At 43.0% G+C, this 15,709-nt stretch overlaps 1 protein-coding gene across 5 annotated transcripts in view; it reads right to left on the bottom strand.

Moving 5' to 3' along the window:
• Positions 1–1,696: 1,696 nt before the first annotated feature.
• RFFL (ring finger and FYVE like domain containing E3 ubiquitin protein ligase) overlaps positions 1,697–15,709 on the bottom strand; it is a 59,263-nt gene continuing 45,250 nt past the window's right edge. For all 5 annotated transcript variants that reach the window (XM_029613105.1, XM_029613104.1, XM_029613103.1 and 2 more), the window contains exon 6: positions 1,697–6,940. In XM_029613105.1, coding sequence (XP_029468965.1) covers positions 6,759–6,940 — 182 coding nt within the window. In that variant the 3' untranslated portion in view covers positions 1,697–6,758. The remainder of the gene's footprint in view (positions 6,941–15,709) is intronic.

Genomic DNA, 15,709 nt, shown 5'->3' with positions numbered 1-15,709 from the left:
GACGATCTTATGGACCTCATCTGGACCTTGACCGGCGGGGGGTGTGGGTTCGTTGGTTGGGGCATGGGGCATATTATGGGATGAATTGATCCCATGTTTGCGAAGGGGGTTGGAGTTGTTTGGCCAGCCACCGGTGCTGGTCATTCACCTCAGGGGTAATGACTGGGGAAAAATGTCAGGCCGCAAATTTATCAGCACGGTGCGGAAGAACTTAATGTTGACATCCATACTGATTCCAGCAGCGGTAATTTGCTGGTCTGACATTATAGCAAGGCCTGCTGAGTTGAATAACTTAATTTGGCGTAGAAGTAGGGCTAAAGCTAACCAACAAATTGGAGCCTGGTTGGTGCACCGTGGCAGTCGCCATGTAAGACATGAATGGTCATGGGCTATTTGGATGGGGTCCACTTATTAATTGGGTTGGATCTTTTTCTCAATGCAATTTAGGAGGCCTTGGAGGAATTGTTTTCCTAGGAAGCGGGGCCGCATCTTTGGCAGTCACAGAATACTCTGTTATCTGTGTCTGTGGTGGATGGCCCAAGCCATTTGGGTTCAAGTTATTTAATTCACTGTTAAGCATTCCTGTTACAATTCGACTCTGGAAGATAACTGGGTGCAGTTGTCGGTTATGGGCTCCTTGCTGGGAGGTGGTGGGGGTCCACTGGCTTGGCTCCTTGCTGGGAGGTGACTGAGGTCACAAGTTTGTCGAAGGCTTTGGAAAATCTAGCCGGACGGCTAGTGCTGGCCATCTTGCTGGATGGTAGCGGATGGTTACTGGATGTTAATTAATGCGGTGTAAATGGCTCAGGCTACTCCTGTATTTGTACTAAAGTTGTGGCCCTGTTTCCAATTTGCTGTCAGTGTGTTATTTAGTTGTAAAAGAGGGCGGATGCCAGAGTGTGAATGTACTGGCTGCCTATATTAAGATCCCTCTTCCTCTAATGACACCCATTGTGACCCTGGGCAAGTTACTTCATCTCCTATTGCTTCAGGTATCCACTTAGATTGCAATCTCTTTGGGGAGAGACTTATTGCATCTGAATCTTAAACATACTGTTAAGATGGCTTGAGCATTATTTGGAGAGGAGGGCTAAAAAGTAAAATGGTGTTGTTGACAGACTTTCTATGAAGAGGTAGGGGATGAGATCTTCCCAGACAAGACACTGCTTTATGGTTATTCATGAACACTGAGCTCCTGTGTTGCCATGCCCCTAAAACTTACTGCCTGAACCATATAAATATCATTCAAGGTTTCCAGCATAAGGAATTGTTTTATGTAAAACAATCAAAACCTCAGTTAAACTAAAAGGACAAAAATACTTGGGAGAGGAGAATATTCCTTTATATTTATCCTCATTCCTAACTATTCATTTTCTTTTTTTCTTGCCCTATACTGAGCTATTAAAAAGTAAACTGATGAACATGACCTAAACTGAGAGCAGCTCCTCCATTAGTAACCTAAAGATTTAGTGAACAACACAATGGCTTGGCTGAAGAAACACTGTGAATGTCAGGTAAGAAAAAAAGTTTACAGGAGGCACAATTAGGCACTTAATATAAGATCTGAGTAGTGGTTTATTTTTAGCCTTTGTCCTACAGGACAGATTGGGCAAGGCACAATAGAACTGGTTTTGCATTTGCACTTAAAAAGACAAAAAACATTTCAAAATTAAAACAATTATTCTTCCTACTTTCCTAGTCATTATGTCAGAACACTTTATTGCTACATAGACTGTTCCCTTATGCTAAGCATGGACCTCAACAAGAGGTTTAGGAATTTCTGCCAATCAGGGATGCATATTCAATCGATTCGATCATCAGACTCGTTGAGTGTCTGAACTGCTTCTTAATGTAAGTGATGGGAGCATTCCACCTGTTAAAGGTCCTAATTTTAAAATGTATACTACCCCAACATACTATACATACAATACCTCTCCCTCTTCAAGTATTATTCACTTGCAATACAGATATTCTGCATCACTGATAGTGCAGCAGCTTAGTTTTGATAAAAAAATAATTATAGCATTTAAGCTCTAAAGGCAAGTGTTAAAGGGTAATGTTTGTTTTAGGGCCTTTATTTAAGTGTACATGTAGCACCCATATCAAGGCTCTGAAGCAGAAAAGGTAACTAATATGAACCCTTAAGGCTAAACTGATGCAAAAAAAAAATGTACATTTTCCATAACAGTATCAATGTTATAGTCAGCTGTAGACTGTATAAGCTCCAACTTTAAGTTTAAAGACTCCAAAGAATGGTGATAAAGTAATAAGGACATAAATACCCATCTGGATCCAAGACTGGGGTTTTTCCCAAGGATGGGTAAACACATGACCTAGTGCAGTGATTCTCAAACCTGTTTTGAGGGACCCCCAGCCACTCAGGTTTTCAGGATATCTGCAATGAATATTCAAGAGACAGATTTTCATACATTGCCTTTGTTGCATTCAAATTTATCTCATACATGTTCATTGCATGTATCCAAAAAAATGCCTATTGGCTGGGGGGGTCCTCCAAGACAGGTTTGGGAACCATTGATCTAGAACACAGCATAATGGAAGGACAGTCTCTTCCTGTTTAATCACCAGTCAAACACAGTGAGCCATAACAAAATTGCTTACCTGTAACAAGTCTTTTCTGTGGCCAGCAGGATAATTAGTTGCACATCATTCAATGATGCTGGTGCATTTCTTAAATAGCCTTTGGAAAAGCTTAAGCAGTTTCTTTTTACAGGCATGAGCAGGACTACCCAACCAGCCGCAGTTGCACAGGACTCCTCAAAGAGGGAGGGAATGTGTGGCTCATTATCCTCTTGTCCAAAGAAAACACCTGTTACAAGTAAGCAACATATTCTCCATAGACCATCAGAATGAATGAGCCACACAAGTGGGAATCCCTAGCTAAGTTGCCTTTCAACAAAAAAGGGAAAAAATATCAAGCTGCCAACAGGAAATGAATGTGTTTTTGTTTGTATGCAACCCTTTTCAGGTTTTTCCCTTAAGTAGAAGAAAATTCAAATTAATAAAATGGGTCTAAAGAAAGGAGTTTGGTTCTATCCCTCAGAGGAATAAATTGACCAAGCTTATTGTTCCATTAGGAGTCTGTATCTAAATAGTAATAGATAGGAAACGCGTGGACAGAAGTCCACGTTGCAGCCTTGAAAGTCTCAATGGCCACTGATGCTGCCATGGCTCTTAACATCATGAACTTTGACATATCCTTCTAGAGTCAGATCTGCTTTGGCGTAAGAGGAGATACAATCTACTAGCCAATTCAAAATTATTTCATGACAGCAATCTTAGGCGCGTTAGGTCTGCCTAGCTTTTTGATTCTATTGATTCTAATGGCTTTGCTCTGTTCTGGATAGAAGCAGATAGCTCTTTGCAATCCAAAGCATGCAGGACTTGTTCACCTTTATAGATAAGCAGCTTGGGGAAAAATGCTGGTAATACAATTGACAGGTTAAATGGAAATCCAACACCCTCTTAGTCATGAATTTAGGTGGCATGAATTTAGGTTACCTGACTAGCACAACTACATTATGGTAAAGTTTGTAGAACATGGCTAAGTCACGAGGGCCCGAAACTCACTCACTCTTAGTGGAAGTGAACCAATCGAAAGTATGACATTCCAGCTTAGACACTAAAGCTCACAAAAGAGTTCAGAGGCTCAAAGGAGCTTTCATCAGCAGTGAAAGTACCATGCTCTGGTCCCATGAAACAGCAGGTGGTTTGTTAGGAGATTTTATTGATACAAGTCCTGAAAAAAATATAACTAAAAGGATAGACAAAGATGAGATTATCTTCTGCGTGCTAATAAATACCAATTCCACTACACTCTGAAATACAGATAATATTCAAGCAGTTTTTGTTAAGAACAAGAGACGGGATCTAGGGCTTTGCCCTCACAGCAGATGGCAAATCTCCATTTAACAAACAAAAATGTGGAGATACCGCAACATACCAGAGATACAAAAGGCAAATAAATGTTAGGTACTTCTTAGACCTGTTCTTAAAATTACTTCTGAAAACATGATTGATATGTTTCATTACTGCTTGGAACGCTGGAATAAAGTATTTGGTATTCATTTAAAGCTTTCTGTTTCTAAGAAGTCTTTAAAAAGTAATTTTAAGGACAGATCTAAGAAATATCTGGCATATTTATTTGACTTTTAAATCTCCATTTAACTCAAAATCTTCTGGTGGATTCCATCAGCGAAGCCAAAAGAACTTGAGACATTCAATCAAACACTTTCACATTCTCAAGATCCAGGGCTCTGAAGGCCAAACACACGATGCTGGGATGAAACTGCATTCCCTGATTCTGCATTATCAGGACTGGGGAAACTGCCCAATCAGATTGGTTTCCAGGTGGATAACTCCCTAAAGGAGTAAAAATCAAATGTATTTATTTATTTATTTGCCAAAAAGGGTCTATGGGATGTAGGTTCCTCAGGACAGACTGGCCAAACCTACTGTCACTTCAGGAGTCCCTGTCCAAACTATGATGTGAATATGTGAAAATAACTCATTGCAGCCCTGCAGCAGGTATCTTAGGTGGGCTACTTATGCCCTCATAATAGGAGCCTCAATATGATTCAGGCTTGCCTGGGCAAAACAGAAGGAGATGCAATCTGCTAGCCAATTTGACAGTGTGTATTTGGCAACAGCAATCCCAGGGTTGTTGGTGTCAAAAGAAACAAAATGCTGAGCCAGCTTTCAATGGGCTTCACTCTGCTTCAGAGAGGAAGCCAAGGCTCTTTGCAGCCCAAACTGTGCAGCACCTAGTCACTTTTGTGAACATTTGTACTGGGAAAGATACCAGACTGATTAAGATGGTCATTCAGCACTACTTTAGGCAGAAACTTAGTGTAGAAACACCCTTTCGTGAAAAAACTTGGTATAAAGTGGATGAGTCAACAGATGTGGAGCTTACCAATGTTGATGCTCAAGTCACTGCCACACAAAAATATGATTTTCCAGTCATGTACTTCAGCTCACAGAAATGAAGAGGCACAAAGAGAGCTTTCATCAGCTGGGTCAGTACCACACTGATGTCCCAAGACACAGCGGGAGGATTGAAAAGAGGCTTCAAATGAAGCAAGCCCTGCATGAATCGGACAAAGGCTACACAGAGAAGGGTTTTACTTTAGACATGGTGATAAGCACCAAATGCACTACGAACTCTTCCTGCTGTATTGATCTTGAGACCCAATTGTGAAAGATACAGAAGGTAATCAGGCAAATTTTGTGTGGAGCAGGAAAGGGGATCTAGGGCCTCCCTCTCATACCAAATGACAAATTTTCTCTAATTTACTCCAAAGGGCTTCCGTGTGGAGTCCTTCCTTCAAGCCCGACCACCGCATCCTCCACAAGATCTAGAGCCAGTCAGGTTTTCAGACTCTCTCTAATGAATATGCATGATAAATACTTTGTACACAAAGGAGGTAGTGCATGCAAATAAATCTCATGCATATTCACTAGGGAGATCCTGAAAACCTGACTGGCTGGGGGTGCCCATAGGACCAGTTTGAGCACACCTGATCTAGAGGTTGTAAGGCTATCCTCAACATCCAGGCTATGAGAGTCATGGGCCTGATGTTCTGATGGACCTTAAGGTATGAGGGTAAGGGAATTCCCCTGCCTAATTGTATCCCTGATAGACATGTCCCTCAGAAGAGGAAACCCAATCTGACTCAGCCTCTGGGGCGAGCAAATTAATGGAAAACCCCAAAGGAGCAGTACAGATTAGAGGATAAAATTCTTCTAAGCACGAAAGAAGCAGAGGCATTTCGTGAAGCAGCTGTCTCTTTCTTTTTTTGGCCACTGTGAGATAAATAGCTAAAGCAAAATCAAAACCTGAAAATAATGTAAGAAAAAGTGGAAGGAATGATTGAAGAGGTCACATTAAAAGGAAAAGATATTGAGGCTAAGCAACCAATGAAGACAAAACCTGGCACTTGAAAGTTGTCGAAAAACCTAATCAAGAAGTGTTGGGGGTAAAGAATTGCTGATTGAGGAAACCTGATTGTGACAAAGCAAAGTATTCCTTACTAAAACTAAGAAGTGAGAAAATCTGCCCAGTATCACCATGTATAAAAATGGACTGAGGAAGCCCTATATTATTGCGGCTGGGAAGAACATCCCATGAATGCCTGTAAAAAGCCTTCTAAGCTTTATCAGAGACTATTCTCCACACCACTTTACTAAAAATGATCCTACTTGTCAACATAGAAAATAAGTTTTCTTCCAGAGATGCTGCATATAGCAATATTATGGCTTTATATTCCAGTTTTGGGTGTCTCTTGTTTATCAGTTCCTCATTCAATCTCTGTATTTGTGTTATGACTGGAACAGAATCAATGCAAAAGTAAGATGAACAATTGAAGAATATATTAGTACCCATAAATTAAAGATGTTGTATGATGGAGACAATACCCTGCTCATTTTCCCTCCCTCTTATTATAAAATAGCGAAAGCAAAGTCTTAGAAAAGATCTGAATTGTCTAAAAGTTGCATATTATTAGCTTATTCCATCACCTTTTGATTATGTTTGCAAATAATCCAGCCAGTTGCTGCATGGATGTAAACAAGCTGCCCTCACCTTCCTGCCACCTCCCCCCCCCCCCCTTCCAACGAGCTTAGGTGAATCTTCTTCTGTGGGATCAAATCCTTGGTCTTGCAGCTGTGGCAAAAGGGGTTTGCTATCCAGGTTCTCTCACAACAGAGGTGGCAGCTTTGGGGTGCGGCTACTTTCTCATTCAGGATCGGAAAACATGGACAGCTCGCACCACATACTGCCTGCAGATGGGACACTCGCTCATGCGCTTTCCACATTTAGTACAGGTGACCATGTGACCGCACTCCAGCAGCACACAGTCGATTGGGGAGTCCATGCAGACTTTGCAGAGGTTCTCTTCAGAACTGGCCATGACCACACCACCTGAATACACAACGAGACAAAAGAAACATTACAGGAATCAGGCTGCCAGCCATGTTTTACAAAAATAACAGATCGATGCAAAAAACAGAGCATTAAAACTGCATTGAAATTCAGCACACAGTTTAATGCACAAGCTCATTTTTTTTTTTAAACTCCCAATGCAGTAAGCTAATGGGAATTTAAAAAAATGCACCCAAACCAGAAAATGTGCACAAAGGAAAAAGGCCTGGAGCACAACAAAACATCATGTATGCGCAAAAAACAATTACATGTGTACAATTCATGTTTTCCCTAATATACAAATACAGGACATGTTTGGAGAAAAGAACAAAATTAGTCCACTTTTAGGCAAAAGCACAGAAAAGGTGTCTGGGAAGGGCAGCAAACTGAAGGAATTAAACTGGAAAGCTAGATACACAAATACTTGCAGTCTGAGTAACAAAGTTCCAGATTTGCAGGCCCTGATGGTGGAGGCAGACTTGGATATTGTAGCTATCACAGAGACATGGTATAGAGAATCTCAAGAATTGGATATGGCCATCCTGAGCTATAATCTGTTGAGGAAAGACAGAGGGCAAAAAAAGAGGAAGGAGTAGCTCTATGTCAAAATCAATATCCTAGTAACTGAAATGTGGGGGGAAGAAAGATGTGCTGTGGACTGTCTATAAAAAAAATAAATAAAATATGATGGCACTTCCATTTATACTGATGTGGTCTACAGGCTTCTGACTCAAGCAGAAGAACTGGTCAGAGTTTTGGCTAAAGACATCCAAAAGGTGGGAAAGAAGGAAAACTTGTCTGGTGAAGCTTTTAATCTGTTGAATGTGGATTGGAACATCCCTGCTGCACAATCTGTAAGGAGCAGGGAGACTGTGGATGCCTTTCAAGGGGCTCTGCTTAGAAAAAAAAGATGATGGAACTCCCAAGGGGAGGAGCGATACTGAACGTGGTGCTCATAAATAGAGATTGTATCTCTAATGTCTGGGTAGGTGCCCATCTGAATGCCAGTGATCACCAAACAGTATGGTCTGATATAGCAGTTAAGATGAAGAGAAAAATCACACAAAGATCAAAGTCATGGGTTTCAGAAATACAGGCTTTATTAAAATGGGGAAGTAGCTTGAGGAGGAGCTAGAAGGCTGGGGAGAAACGGGAGAAGTGGAACAATAGTGGGCCAAATTAATAGGAGCTATAACAAAGACAATAAATCTTTAGGTAACAAAAGTGAATAAAGGTAAGAGGAAAAGGAAATAGATATGGTTCTCTAAAGAGGTGGCTGAAAAAATAGAAGCAAAAAGATCAAAAGATCAAAAAGAGGCACACAGGGAAAAACATCTGGGGAATAGGAAAGACTAGAAAAGAAATAAGAATAGCAAAAGATAGAGTGGAAGAAAGGATCACCAAAAAGATAAATCAAGGTAACAGAACATTTTTCAAATATATCAGACAGGAAGGCAGCCCGAAGTGGTATTGAAAAATTGAAAGGAGACAAGCGTTATTGTGTGGAGAAAGAGGAAGAAAAAGTAGAGACATGACTGTGCATGTAAAATGCCCCCCAAAACCCAACTTAGCCCCCAAACCTCTCCCCAGAGTTCATAATGCTCCTCTTACAGTAGTATAAAAAGTTCAGATATAAGTGAGCTTCACCAGAGGCTCTCTCCCTCCCTCTCGAAACGGGATATGCAATAAATCCTGTTTTGGCCATAACGCACACAGTTACTGCAGGCATAATTTCAGGAAAAAGGTGTAGTTATTTCCAACGTCAAATCTCACGATACTGTGCGTTAACTTTTTGCATGCAATGTTAACCAGCCCTCGTTTCCATTTACTCCACCCAAACTCTTCCCACTTGAATAACATTTTCAAATTTGCATACACATTTCGCGATGCAGTATTTATCCCATGCGTTAGGGCATTATTGCAGCCATTAGGGCCCTAAAGCGATGTGATAAATGACCCTGTTAGATTGTAAGCCCTCAGGATAGGGAAATAGCTACATTATCTGAATGTAATCTGCTTTGAAGTGTTACAAAAGGCAGAATATAAGTTTAGAAAAAAAATGAAGAATATCCTGAAACCTTGACCGGTTGGTGGCCCTTAAGGACTGGAATTGCCCCACCTCTGTTTTATGTAATACTTTCACAGTTAAACACAGCATTTTAACTTCATTCAACTTAATACTGGCAGCCAACCAAGTTCCCAAAGATCAATTATAATAATTATTGTTTACCTGATAATTTCATTTTCCTTAGGGTAGACGGATGGACTCAGGACCATTGGGTTAATGCTCCCCTGCCAGCAAATGGAGATTGAGCACAGAATATATAATCCTGCAGTGACCCCAGCCTGCCAGTATTCTCTTCAAAAACAACTGTTGACAGACTAGCAAAAAAAAACGGGCAACCATAACTGTACTCAATCAACAAGAAACATGGAACTCACGTAAGATTCTAGGTACCCCAAGCTAGGGACTGGATGCACAGTAAGCCCTTGGGATCCATATCCCCCACAGGAGGACTACTGACACACTCATGCGGCAGCTGAGGGCAGGAAGCTGGGTCCATCTGTCTACACTAAGGAAAACGAAATTATCAGGTAGGTATTTTCTCCATTTCCTAGCATGTAGATAAATGGACTCAGGACCAGTGGGATATGCCAAAGCTACTCCCCAACAGGGTGGGAGGCTGCCTGTGGTCCAGTCAACACCGCACGTGCAAAGACTGCATCCTCCCGGGCCATGCACATCCAGATGATAAAACCTGGAAAAAGTGTGCAAAGACGACCACATCGCAGCTTGGCAGATATCGATGGAAGTCAAACTAACCTGCGCCCATGACACTGCCTGAGCCCTAGTGGAATGAGCCTTAACCTGAGTAGGCAATGGCTTTTCGGCATCCACATGCACAGCTGTGACTACCTTCTTAATCCAGGGAGCTATATAGCTGTAAAGCACACTGCTTTCTCCCACCATGGAGAACAGGCGATCCATCTTTCGATAAAGTTCAGAAACCTCCAGATACCGTACAAGTTTCTTGATATACATGGAGTGCAAGAGGCAATGCTCCTCCACATCCCTGACCTTATCCAGGGACAGCAAGGAGATGGACCGATTCAAATGAAATTCCGAGACTACCTTGGGCAAGAAGGATGGAACAGCTGTAACGCCCCTGGAGTCTCCCGAAGGAACGGTTCCCAGCACGACAAGGCCTGCAGCTCAGAAATTTGACGTGCTGAACATACAGCCACCAGGAACCCAGTCTTCAAGGTCAACAACCACAAGGAAAGGCTACGCAGAGGTCAGAATATAGGTCCGCCAAAAAATCCAGCACCAAGTTAAGACTCCACAAGGGAACCGGAAACCTCAACGGGAAGCCAAAGATGCTTCACTCCCTTCAGAAAATGAATTACATTAGGGTAAGATGACAATGATCCTCCATTTACCTGGCCCCTGAAACAGGTAAGAGCTGCAACCTGCACCTCCAAGGAATTAAGGGCCTATCCTTTATTCAATCCACCCTGCAAAAAGTCCAGAATGAGTGGAATAATAACTGATTGAGGAAGAATACCACCCTCCTCACACCAGGCCTCAAAATATCTCTTCAACCCACACATAAGCCAAGGAAGTGGAGAATTTGTGAGGACAGAAAAAGGTGGCAATCACTGCAGCGGAATAATCACGCTTCAACAGGCGAACCCTCTCAAGCGCCAAACTGTAAGACAGAACAGAGTCAGATCCTCGTGAAGAACCGGTCCCTGCTGTAACAGATCCATGTGAGGCGGAAGGTGAAGGGGTGTCTCCACCAGGAGCCTTTGCAGATCTGCATACCACAGACGCCTGGGCCAGTCCAGCACCACCAGTAGTACTAGTCCCCTGTGGCCTTCGATCTTGCGAATTATCCTGCCCAGCAAAAGCCATGGAGGAAAGCCATAAAGCAATCTGTCTTCCCGCCATACCTGTATGAAAGCGTCTATTCCCAAGGACCATGGACCTTTCCTGCAACTGTAGAATTGAGGAACCTTTGCATTGCGAGAAGTCGCCAGCATGTCTTGTAATGGAAGGCTCCAGCAATCGACAATCAGCTGAAATGCCTCGGCTGACAACACCCACTCTCCTGGGTCTAGATTCTCCCTGTTTAGAAAGTCCGCTCTTACGTTGTCTTTTCCTGCAATGTGAGAGGCAGAGATCTGCAGATGACCTTCCGCTCATAGCACAAGCTGGTCTATTTCCTGCAACACTGGCTGGCTCTTGGTTCCTCCCTGGCGACTGATGTAGGCCACAGTCATTGCATTATCAGACATCATGCAAACCGCTTGATCCTGCAGCCTGTGGCTGAACTACTAGCATGCCAGCCATACCATCCAGGCTACTGATGGTCCAGCAGGACCCTTTGGCACTCCAATGCCCTTGGGCCGTCAATTCCAGACAGTGAGCTTCCCAACTGTGGAGACTCAAATCTGTCGCGAGTACCAACCAGGTCGGAGAGGACAAGGGAACTCCCTTCCTCAGATGATCCTCCTGCAACCACCCCTGGAGGCGGGTGCAGACTTCCATCGGCAAATGGAGATTAACCGCATAGCCCTGAGACTGCGGGTTCCAACAAGTCAACAGAGAGCTCTGAAGAGGACAAATATGTGCCCTTGCCCACGGCACCACTTCCAGGGTTGCCGCCATCAAGCCAAGTACCTGTAGGTAGGACCACACATCGTTGGGCGGAGGTGTTCACCAACTGACACATTTGAGACAAATTTCTGAATCCGATCTTCCGGTAGGAAAACTCCACCCTGTTTCGTGTCGAACCAGAGCCCTAGATACTCTGACGATTGGGATAGCTTAAAGATTGCTCTTTGTCAGGTTCACCACCCAACCGAGCTCCTGCAATATTGAGATCACACCTGTGTGTGACCTGGCTCAAATCAGCCAGTCTAAACTTGGGTGCACCAGGATTCCTTCTCTTCGCAAGCTGCCACTACAACCACCATAACCTTGGAAAATGTTCTGGGAGCGGTGGCTAGACCAAAGGGCAGCACCCAACACTGATAATGGCGCCCCAACACCACAAAGCATAGAAAGTGTTGGTGATCCAACTGGATGGGAATATGAAAGTAAGCCTCTGACAGATCCAGGGAGATCAGAAATTCCACCGACTGCACAGTCATTATCACAGAGCGTAAGATTTCCATGTGAAAATGAGTCAACTTCAAATGATGGTTGACCCTCTTGAGATCCAGGATCGGATGAAAGGAGCCCTCTTTTTGGGCATAACAAAATAAATGGAATATTGCCCCATACTTTCTTGAGACATGGACACCATCCACAGCTCTAGCCTGAGGAGCCTTTAAAGTTTGAACTCCACCTCCTGCTTTTTCCGCAAGGAGTGGCAAGGGGACACAAAGAACATATCTCAAGGAATACTGCAAAATTCCAGCGCATATCCTTCTCATATCACCTCCAAGATCTGACGTGATCTTAACCCCACCTCTGATAAAAGAGAGAGAGAGATGTCCCCTATCTCTTGTTCTCGAAAGTGGGTCGGCAAACCTTCACTGGGAGATACAGGAGGGTCCACAACCCGAGCTTGTACCTCATCTGTAGCAAATGCCTGGATCCTGCAGCACCTCCTTTCGCGATAAAGAGGCGCTGCGCGCCTGTCTCTTATCCTCCAGCAAACGAGGAACTGGAGATTTGCTCCACTTACTGGCCAGGTTCTCCAACTCATCAAACAAGAGCGAACTGTTAAAAGGAAATTTGGTGACATTAGCCTTGGAGGTCACACCGGCCGACCAATTTCTCAGCCATACTGGTGCCTGGCCATCACAATCAAAGTCATCCCTCTGGACAAGGTGCGGACCAAGGCATAGCCCGCATCAGCCATAAAGGCAGCAGCTGGCACCATAACAGTGCTAGGATTTACACCAGAGTCGGCAACCTCCTGGGAAAGAAGCAAACAAGATCGAGTCACTAAGGAACAATATGAAGTGATGCAAAGTCACTGCCACAACTTCAAACACGTGCTCAAGGATAGTCTCAATCTTGTTAACATGAGCATCTGTCAAGGCCCTTCCTCCTTCCACGGGAATAGTGGTCCGCTTAGAGACTGCACACACTAGTGCGTGCATCTACTTTCAGAAAACAAAACCGCTGTCTCAGCACTGAATCCAGAAGGTACAGGCCTTCCAAAATCTGACCCCTTTGGAAATAGCCTCTGGGGCTCCGTACTCAAGCTCATGAAGATACTGTATCATATAGAATTGCTAATAGTAAGCATGGAGCCTTGGAAGACTTTCTTGCCAAAATTGTCTGCCTATGGTTCTTCCCAGGAGGTGAATTTGAATGGAATTCTTGCCCCTTTTTCAGGGCAGACTCAACGAAGGCTGATTGATGCAGCAGTTGGATGACCATGAACCCCAGCAAGTTCTGAACTCTGGATTTGATATCCGGCTTTCTAACCTCAGAAATGGCAGATGCACCTGGGAAACATCTTCACATCCGTATCTAGTTTAGAATATTGTGGACAGAAAGCCACTGGTTCTGATGGAGTATCCAATATCTGGAGAAGTCCAAAGACTGCTGAGTGGGATCATTTATCTTTACATACACTGACGCAAAGCGTATCCCCATCTTTTCCAAGAATTTTGCATATGTCAGATCTTCTTGGGAGACATATGGTCAGGTGGATTTGGAAGTGGGTCAGAAAGTATACCTGTAGACCCCTCTTCTGAATGCAATAGTAAAGGTTCACTAACCCAAAATCCTAATGACGAAGGCAAGCCGGGAGGTTCTCCCGGTTGCCTCGGAGGGGAAAATGCCCTGGTCAGTCAGGACCCAGGCAATAACATTGTGTGAGGGACATCACCTTAACACAGATGGAGTTCTGAACCTGTTCACTATGGGTTTCTTTTTGCTGGCCATTCTGAGGCGGCAACATTTTTTTTTTTTGTAGCACTGAAAAGTTCTGTGATGCTGCAGTGTAGTAAGGCAACTAAAAGTAGGAAAACTAAAGAGAATAATGAAAAACAATCAAAAAAATATTTTTTAAAGATTTTGAAAAAAAAAAAAATGGAGAGCCTGACTACGTCTGTGCTATGCTCAGACAAAAAATGACTGAGAATGCTGACAAGGCAATGCCCGCGTGGGAGAACCCACACGTACTCAGAAATCAAAGTCCGTTCGGTACCACTGAATAATGTCACCCATATGTAAAGGCTAATTCAGCCTGCTCACTGATGGAAAATCTTGCGATTCTATCCCTGCATTGATAAGTTGGAATATTGACTGGCTGTCCAACTTCGAGGTCAAAGAATCCAGAATGGGAGTCACTTCTTCTAATGGAGGAAGGAGGCGGCAGCGGCTTTGACATATTGTAAAAATTCTTTACAAAGATGTCCCACAACTTTTCCATAAAGGAATGTTGATTGATTTGAGCTGGCAGTATTACTGGGGAAAAACTACCAGATTCTGGGACTAGAACTGATATTTTCACTGATGAAATTTCTTCTCCTGCTGGCAAAGCCTCTACTAAGGCATCTTTAGTCATTTTATATTCAGTGCAGAAAAATGAGCATTGGCACTGCTGAGACATCGCCACCTACATTAGTCAATGCTACCAGCATAATATGTGCACCAAAGATTTGGTCAATGGTGCTACCTCCCGCACCGTATCTCTTAAAGGACCTTTTTGACCTTTTCTGCACTATTTGGCCCAAAAGAGTGAATGACCTCCCTCTTTCTCTGCGCTGGTATCCTTTGGGGGAAAATGGTATCCAAGTCAAAGAAATAATTTAAACTGATGAAAACCCATTTGAAATATACTTAAATTTGTTTTATATGCTGCAAAATTAAGGAAGGGAAACTCTGGATGTGATTTTTAAGAAGAAATCCCTGATTTCTGAGGGAGTCTCGCAACAACAGTAAAAAGTAAAGTGAAGGGCAATTTTCAATAGCTCAGGTTGTGTGCAAAGTACACAGGTTATTTTAGCTTGCATACATTGCACCAGTTCTGGAAAGTAAAACACTAAGTTTGCTTCCTTGTGAAAACGATCAGGTACAAAGAATATGCATTAAAGATATCCATGTACTTTGCACCTGCTATTTTTACAGATGGTAGAGGAGCACGTGTACTTTTGGAACTCCCAGGTACATATGCTATTTTCCTCCCCCCCCCCCCCCCGCATAGGAACACCTCCTTTTAATTTGTCTAAAAGCATATGCGCCATGGTAGCCCCATGTAATTTAGCCATATTCAATGAAGGCAATTTTCAGTCAAGCCATTTTATTCCAGTAAATGCCTTTCACAATTGCCCTCTACATCTTCGCACCCTGCTAATGACCTCATCAATACAGGATAGTATGCAAGGTTCAGATTCAGCAAGGAAGCAAGCAGAACGCAACCCAGGAAAGTCTGCCATTGAATATACTAATTTAAAAGTTACCCAAGTAACTTTAGGACAGTGTTTTGTCCCATCAGACTTACCTGCATTAAGTTTAGTCAAGTAGCACTCACTATCAGCATTACCCAGCTAAACCCAGCTCGCTGGAATGCTCCACCCCTGGTACACCTCCTGCCACTGAATATACTAGCATTAAATTAACTGGGTAACATTAAGATAAATGAGGGTGTAGAAATATCAGGTCTGAGTTTTTGTCTGGGTAACTTAAAAGTTATATCAACCTCACTATTTTTTTTTAATCTTCTGCACTGAAAATTGAAAAAAAAAAAAAAGCATGATTAAAGTGAGAGCACTATTATCTTTAATAAAATAACTTGAGAC

Source organism: Rhinatrema bivittatum, chromosome 8 (assembly GCF_901001135.1).
Source record: "Rhinatrema bivittatum chromosome 8, aRhiBiv1.1, whole genome shotgun sequence".
NCBI classification, from domain to species: domain Eukaryota; kingdom Metazoa; phylum Chordata; class Amphibia; order Gymnophiona; family Rhinatrematidae; genus Rhinatrema; species Rhinatrema bivittatum.
Note: the sequence above shows the minus strand (reverse complement) of the source record. Positions and strands in the feature narration are given on the sequence as shown.